At 49.0% G+C, this 8437-nt stretch overlaps 1 protein-coding gene across 1 annotated transcript in view; it reads left to right on the top strand.

The window, feature by feature from the left end:
- HYDIN (HYDIN, axonemal central pair apparatus protein) overlaps positions 1 to 8437 on the top strand; it is a 361269-nt gene that overhangs the window by 247810 nt on the left and 105022 nt on the right. Inside the window, exons 35-39 of the mRNA XM_015558788.1 lie at positions 593 to 832; positions 4168 to 4336; positions 5579 to 5746; positions 6681 to 6854; positions 7171 to 7344. Of these exons, the coding sequence (XP_015414274.1) occupies positions 593 to 832; positions 4168 to 4336; positions 5579 to 5746; positions 6681 to 6854; positions 7171 to 7344 (925 nt within the window). The remainder of the gene's footprint in view (positions 1 to 592; positions 833 to 4167; positions 4337 to 5578; positions 5747 to 6680; positions 6855 to 7170; positions 7345 to 8437) is intronic.

The following is an 8437-nucleotide window of genomic DNA, read 5'->3' as shown; positions in this document are numbered from 1 at the left end:
GATAGAAACGTAGAAAAAAAGGTCAGGGAAAGGAAGGCAGCTAATAGGATGTGTGAGTCAGCTACCTTGGAGACTGGAACTTAATCCCACTGGAAACACTTAGAAAATATATAAAGTGCACATTTCAGAATTGCCCCTCCCCAGGAGCAAGGGAGCTAACTCCTGAGAGTCACTGGTTGAGGGCCGCTCCCAGGAGGTGTGACTTCTCCAGCACTGTGCCCCACCCTGTCCATGGGTAGCCAGGCCCATGAAGTGGGAGCTCAGGGGTGCAGACCTAGAGGTACAGGGAGTGGCAGTGGGGCATCTGAGTACCCTGGAGGTCTGAGGGATGTGAGCAAGGCACTTAGAGGGCCTTCTACAAGTGATAAAGCATTGATACCGCACCTGGCATGCAATAGGCACTATTAATCCTGTAATAGAAATTACTCTCGTGCAATTTCATAAGAAAAGTTTTCTCTCTTCATCTAAATTTCTCTCTTCATCTAAATTTTGTTCTCTCCCCGCCCCCCGCTCCCCTACCCCAGTGGTTTTCAGTTTCACATGGCGTTTAACAGAAAGAAATCCAATACCTGTTTTGTTTTATGTTTTCCAGAAATTCTACAGTCAAACCCTGACGTTCCAGCTTGTCCGCAGTACTCAGAAGCTTACGCTGCTGGCACAGGGGCAAGGTTTAGAGCCACGCTTGGAATTCAGTCCTTCAATTCTGGAGCTGGGGCCGCTGCTGCCTTACGCGCCCGGAGACGAGGCCGAGGTGGTGGTGAAGAATCCCTGTGACTTTCCCATTGAATTTTACTCCTTAGAGTTTGACCAGCAATATCTCATCGAAGAGAAGGTGAGCAGAGGCCCAAACCCGTCTTCATTTTCCTCCCCGTGTTGGGTCCTGACATGGACTGGTGCTCTTCTCTCTGCCAAGACCGCTGTCCCCTGACCTTCACCTCTCCTTCCCTTTGAACCCTTCCTGGTCAACTTAAAGATCGCTGTGTAGACTTTTCTAACCTACTTCCCTTGCCCTGAGCAGAATTCATGACCTCTTTGTGATCTCATTATGCGTTTAAACAACCAATTGGAAAATTAATACATGCTAATGGTAAAAATTCAAACAGTGAAGAATGTATGCAGCAGTCATTCTATTTGAAGTGAGTTTCTTGTAGATCGCATATAAGTGGGTCTTTTTTTTAATACACTCTGGCAGTCTCTGCCTATAGTTGCTATATTTAGATCACTTACATTTAATATAGTTATTTAGGGTTTAAATCTGCCCCTTTTTTTCTGTTTGTTCTGGGCTGTATGATTTCCAGTTTCTCCTTCATGTTCATTTTTTTAAAACTTTTTTTTTTAGAGCAGTTTTAGGTTCACAGCAAAATTGAGGGATGGTACAGAGACTAGAATATCTGCCTGTCCCTATACTCCATGGCTTCCCTCATTATCAATATCCCTTCCTAGAATGTACATTTGCTACATTCGATGAGCCTATGTTGACACACGATAATCACCCAAAGTCTAAAGTACATTAGAGTTCACTCTTGATGTTATATGTGCTATGGGCTGAGACAAATGTATAATGACATTTACGCATCATTATAGCATCATACAGAGTAACTTCACTGCTCTAACAATCTCCTGTGCTCAGCCTGTTAATCTCCTCCTCCTTCCAACCCCTGGTAATCACTGATCTTTTTACTGTCTTTATAACATGGTCTTTTCCAAGATGTCATCCTATATAATAAAAGGATAATATGTAAATTGTCCCCTCGACTGGGAGTTTGACCAGGAGTTCAACCAGGGGGCAGGGTTGGCCAGCTAACTGCCCGCGGCCCCTCCCCGCAGCCAGCCTCTCCCCCAGTCGCACCCCCCCTCGCCATCAGGGCAGGCTGGCCGGACCCTGTGCACAAATTCATGTACCAGGCCTCTAGTATAGTCATGATCAGTATGTAGCCTTTTCAGATTGGCTTCTTTCGCTTAATATTATGCATTTAAGTTTCTTTCATGTCATTTTGTGACTTGATAACTAATTCTTTTGGTTGCTGAATAACATCCCATTGTCTGGATGTACTGCAATTTATTTACCCACTCACCCACTGAAGGATATCTAGGCTGCTTCCAAATTTTGGCAATTCGGAATAAAGCTACTGTAAACGCCCATGTGCAGGGTATTGTGCAGACAACATTTTTACTCCTTTTGCTAAATACCAAGGAGCACAATATGTAAGAATATGTTTCATTTGATAAGAAACCGCCAACATGTCGTCCAAAGTGCTTGTGCCATTTTGCATTCTCGTCCGCAATAATTGAGAGTCCCTGTTGCTCCTCATCCTCACCAGCATTTGATGTTGTCAGTGTTTGGGGCTTCGGCCATTCTCTGAGATATGCGGTAGTACTCATCGCTGTTTTATCTGCATTTCCCCGATGACATATACTGTGGAGCATCTATTCATATGCTTATTTGCCATCATTATATCTTTTTTGGTGAGGTATCTGTTAAGGTCTTTTGCTTACTTTTTAATCAGGTTGTATGTTTTCTTATTGTTGAGTTTTAAGAATTTTTTACATATTTTTAAGTAACAGTCCTTTGTCAGATGTGTCTTTTGCAATATTTCCTCCCCGTCTGTGGTTTGTTTTCTCATTCTCTTAACAATGTCTTTTTCAGAGCAGAAATTTTTAATTTTAAGGAAGTTTTGCTGTTCCTGAAGTCTGATGCTTAGCTATCTGATTCGTATTAGTTATTTATTACTGCAAAACAGAATACCGCCGAGCTGAGCAACTTAGACGTTGGTCATCTCATGTTTTCTATGGGTTAGGAATTTGGGCCTGGCTGAGCTAGCTAAGGTGGCTCTGCTTCCTCAGGACCCTCCCCCAACTTGGTCTTTGAATCTTCTCCTCTCTTTACAGACAGTGTTTATGCTCTACCTACTTTAGATGCTGCCTCCAGAAGTTTCCCTCAGAATGGGAACCTGTCCCTCTGAAGGCAATCTCTTCATTGGGTAGTTATGAAATGCTCAATGGCTTACCTCCTCTGTTGTGGGTCAAGTTCAATGGAAACAGAATTTAAGACTCTGCGATTTGCATACAGAAGGTTTATTAGGGAGCTCTTGGGGAAAACACCTGTAAAGAATAGGAACGCAGAATTGGGAGAGCAAGAGGTGACCTGTGAGAGGTTGCAGCGGAGACTTCAGCCGACGGCACAGGAAGCTCTGGAGCTGGCTCTTCAGAGTTACCCAGCTGAAGCCATTGGCCAAGGCTTGGTGTCTCCACAGCAACCAGTCTCTGGAACATTCCTTCCTTTCCACACGGACCTCTATCCTAAGCTCTCTCCCATTTCATTGGTCCATTTGTCTATCCGACATCAATACCACCCTATCTGTTACTCCAGCTTCGTAAGTCCTGATATCTGGTGTAGCAATCCTCTCTTCATTCTTCTGTATTAGGGTTCTAACTATCCTTAGCCTTTATCCTTCAATATATATTTTTAAATGACCTGATTAACAGTAGTTTTCAAACATCTGAAAATGGTGATCCTGGAGAAGGGTTATCTAACAAGATGGATTTTTTCACACCAGTGGAGCCAGGTGTCCCTCCAGCACTTGCCAGCAGCAATAAATTGGGTCAGATGGGGAGTAATTGCTTTCTAGGCCTTCATTTTATAAATATGCATATACACTAAAGTTGCCACATTTATCGGGGGGGGAAACAGTTTTCCCAGTTAAATTTGAATTTCAGATAAACAATATGGACATATTCATACTAAAAAGATGTATTCATTGTTTATCTGAAATTCAGATTTAAATAGGCCTCCATATTTCATCTGGCAATCCTCATACATTTATACATTTCCTCTCTACCTCCTCTTTCTTCCTATCTCTATCACTCTCTAAAAATCAATGGGAAAAATATTCTTAGGTGAAGATTAACAACAACAAATTTAAAACAAGAAGAAAATTCTCTTCCACATGTTAAATGTCCATTTAGGCTGAAATGGAGCAAAATAAAGACCCATCTCCCCAGGTTCAGGGCTGAGCGAACCTTTAGACCCTCCGAAGCACCCTGCCCTCTGCACACACCTGCTTCAGGCAGGGGCAGGGGTCTGACGGGTGGGAGAGCAGACCCACCGAGGGCTGTGGGGAGGAGCTTCCGGGGAGACCACCAGCAGTTCCCCTTGTCCTCGCGCAGATCTTGCGGTCGCTGAAGGGCTACGACTCCTACAACACCCTGCTGCTGCCCCCCCGGGTGCCTGGGGAGAAGCTGCCCTCAGAGGTGTACGAGTACTTTAGGGAGATGAAGCAGTCCAAGGAGGAACAGATGAAGGCGAAATACCTGGAGGCTCTGGCTCAGGACAATGGTGAGAGCTCCTCTCAGGGGCCGGCTCTGGCTCTCTACTGCCCTGGCTTCTTTGAGGGGCCCCTGGGCCAGGCAGGCATGAGGTGCCTTAGGCATTTTATTTCTAATCCTTACAAAGTGGTCCCGTTCTCCCCGGGTGTATGGGTGCACAGACGGGACACTCTCTGCTCTGTCTTCAACTACAGTCACAGTCTGGGGTGCTCGCGAGCTAGGGCTTCAGTTATGAGTTTCAGGGGAGCCAATTAAGCCCCTACAAGCATGCTATGTTGCAAGCACTGAGCTGAAGTGCTGGGGGGAAAAGATCAATGAAGCAGCCCCTGCCGTGGAGAGATCACAGGAAGTGAGTGGAGGGAAAGACATCGCCTCTCAGGGTTGCCTGGTGGCCCGGGGTACAGAGCTGAGAGGCTGTGACGTAGGAAGGACATCATGAAGTCAGGGAAGGGCCGCGTCCCTCTCAGCCCATTCCACTCCGCAGCCGTGGGCTCCTTTCTCCCCTTGGCCCATGGAGGAGCCCGGGATGGGGACACTCTGCTTCTCCCCAGTGCTTCCCGGGCCTCTGCTCACTCTGCCCTCTCACCGTCGACCATCCTGCTCCCCCTCCCACACCGCGTCCAGGGGAGGCCTTGGTTGCCGGCGGCATCGCCACCTTCACGAGAGAGCTGCAACCTCTCTGGCTCAAATCCAAACCCTCAGCAAAGAGGATGCCTGGACCCTGGGTGGGGGTGGACGTCAACGTATACAATCCCAGCCCTCCCATGCATTCACCCCCTGAAGCGCTGTGTGATGGGCGATGGGGGGGGTGCTGGGCCGACAAGAGTCAATATGCTGGACACTCAGCAGGGGGCGATGTCCATGACAAGTTACAGGGGAAAGCAGGTTACAAATTGGTGTGTACAAGACTGGTTTGGGGGTAATTAACCGCGTGAGAGGTTGCTAGCTCTCCCGTACTGGCATCATAAAACCAAGCCGCGATTCCTCTGTCACCATTTCTTTATCGATATCTCTTTTTGAAACTGAATTTTATAATTTTTTGGCTCTTCTGAATTTTCCAAATTTTCTGGAGCACTAATTTTGGGGATGTTTTATGTTAAAATGTAGAAGCACTCTGGGCAGAGAAACTGCAGTTCTTGTTGATTTGAGCTGGATGATCCAGGTTAGATAGTAACCAGCAGTTCTCCTCTTTGTCGTTTTCCTTTTTCACCCACTGTCTCTTGTCTCCTCCCCCCCCCACCCCCACCGGCAGAAGACGAAGATATTCCCTTGTCCGAGCAGGTAACGGTCTCCAACGTGAAGAGGGGCTCACTTAGCCGAGGGATCTCTGTCACATCCGACCTGGAGGACTGGGAGGAGTCCAAGAACAATCCAGATGATGAAGAGGATGATGACAGCCTGGAAAAACTAGTGTTTCAAAGTAACCAGTATTTCATTTATTTATTTTATTTTTGTTTTAGAGAGGGAGGAAGGAAGAGGGGAAGGGAGAAGGAGAGGGAGAAGGAGAGGGAGAGGGAGAGAAAATCAATGTGAGAAACATTGATCGGCTGCCTTTCATATGTGCCTCTGACCCTGCCCAACCTGCAACCCGGGTGTGCTAAATATATATCTACTAACTCATATAGTTTGTTGTTGTTCTTGTTGTTGTTTTGGTTAATCCTCACCCAAGGATATTTTTCCATTGATTTTGGAGAGGGAGAAGGAGAGGGAGAGGGAGAGAAAATCAATGTGAGAAACATTGATCGGCTGCCTTTCATATGTGCCTCTGACCCTGCCCAACCTGCAACCCGGGTGTGTGCCCTGCCTGGGAATTGAACCCGTGACCTTCCCATGCAGGCGGGGAGGGGGCGGGAGACACTCTAACCAACGAGCCACACCAGCCAGGGCTAACATTTTAATGTTTGGGGGCCAGTTTTCTCTAAGCAGCAGTAGGAAGAGTGACTGATGCCTTTCACCTTTCTCCAAACCTTCTAGCATGACTACGTATTAATTCTCTAACATGACTATGCCATAATTTATTTAGCCATTTCCCTTCATGTTGCAAACTCAGCTAGTTTCCAACATTATTTTTTTCAGCAGAAGAGATAGCCAAAAATGGAATTAAGAGTCAAAGAATATCTATAATTGCAATCCTAGTAGCCCTGGGCAAATTAGTAGCCAGAAAGGGTGCTCTCATACAATACAGGAGGGAATGGGGGCTGCAGTAGATGGGTTCTCGTTTCCAAACAGTATCTAAAAGGAAAAAGTCACTCTCATGTCCATCAGAACTCATGTGGCCTCCGGGTGTGTCCACAAGCACGCACACGCGCGCACACACACGCGCGCACACGCACACATCTATTTTTAATTTGCAGCTGAGAAGTTACAGAGCACGGACAGCCACTCTGCAGAGGACGATGGAGATGTAGAGAACAACCCAGTGAACAGGGCCATTGCTCGCTACCTGGGCATCGATGTTTCTGCAGAAGGTAACCTGGCCAAGAACCGGAAAGGCATCGCCATTATCGTCCACGGGACGCCCGTGTCAGGTATGTGACAGCTCTGAGGGGTTGCCCCTTTTATGGGGTGAAGCTTGCATGTGTCATTTTGAGGACATAAGATTATTTTTTTTGGAGAAGTTGTGGGTTCCCGTAGCACAGGGCCAACCAGTGGCAGAATCAGGAGCAGAATCCCGGGTCCCAATTTGGGCCCAGGTCTTCCTTCTCTTTTGGCTGCCACCCCTGAGCACAGCAGAGGCCCAGAGGCAGGGCACCTGGAGAGATCACTGTCCAGGGGCCTCTGTTCTAGAAGCTTCTGTCTAGGACGCCAAGGAAATGACATCCAGCTCCCTGACCTTTCCTCCAGGCAAGACAGCCACGGCAGCCAGCCTGGCCAAGTACTACGGCGCCGCCTGCTTCAACATCGACTCCATCGTGCTGGAGGCCATCTGCGACGGCAACAGCATCCCAGGGATCCGGGCCCGGGAGCTCTGCATCAGGGCGGCCATCGAGCAGTCCATTCGGGAAGGAGAAGAGTCTGGTGAGAGCCGTTTCCACTCCCTTCAGCACCTCTGCACGAGATGCTTTCTGTGGCCAGGCGGCCAGCAGCCACGCCGGGAATCCCCACCTTCACGGTGTCCCTCACTGAGCTTTCTCCCACCGCTTGGTGGAAGGCTCATTTGCAACGCGCTGCTACCTTAGGGCCCAGAGGAAAATTCTCCTCCCCAAACATCACGTGGCCCTTTGGGGAACAGGACAATGACTGGCATGTGGCCCACACCTTTGGGGGTGACACCTGGCGAGGAGCAGAGGAAAAGAGTGTAAGAGGAGCACGGGCTCTGGGAGAGCGGGCGTGGGAAGATGGCTGGCATGCCAACGAGCAGATCAGATCGGGGGCAGTTTTTGTGGGAATGGGCTTTGAGGGAGCAGGACTGTGTTGACAGGTGACGATGAAGGACAGGACACGCCCGACAAAGAAAGCAGGGAAGCCGACAGTCACTGAGAGGTTGGGGGGATGCTGAGGCCAGTGGTCGTTGACCTGAAGCCACGATTGGGAATCTGGATCTTACCTGGAAGGAAAGGAGTCGGGTGATTCTCACCCTGTGGGGGTAATGGCCGGAAAGGAGCTCTTGTAATGACTCGTGAGGGAAGCCCGAGGCGGCGAGGCTGGGCAAGCTGACCTGATTGCCGCCACGGCAGCGCGAACTGAGGAGTGGGAGGCGCTCAGGACGTCACACCAAGATAGAGGCAGAAACCTGGAAGCCGAGGGGGGCGGGGGGCAGCGTTTACCAAGACAGGGGATGCGGGAGGAGGAGAAGGTTTGCTGGAGAGACTTAACCGAGTGTTTGGACGTCACAGCAGTGAGGCCTGGGATGGCCGAACTCCCGGAGGCGGAGAATCCTGGCCCCATCAGGTCATCCAAGGACCTACAGGTCAGGGGAGGGAACAGCTGCTCACGGGGAAATGTATGGAAGTAGAGTGCCTGCTGGGAGCTGAGTTGTTTTCATAAAAATACTCAGAACAGCGTGACAGCCTTCCTACTCCTGCAGCAGGCCTGCGCGTTGGTGAACCGGGGTGGGGCTTTCGGTCGTGTCCCCTCCCTTCAGCACCTCTGCCTGGGATGCTTAAGGAGA

This window comes from Myotis davidii, unplaced genomic scaffold, assembly GCF_000327345.1.
Source record: "Myotis davidii unplaced genomic scaffold, ASM32734v1 scaffold453, whole genome shotgun sequence".
NCBI lineage: Eukaryota > Metazoa > Chordata > Mammalia > Chiroptera > Vespertilionidae > Myotis > Myotis davidii.
This window is presented reverse-complemented; position numbering and strand designations above follow the sequence as displayed.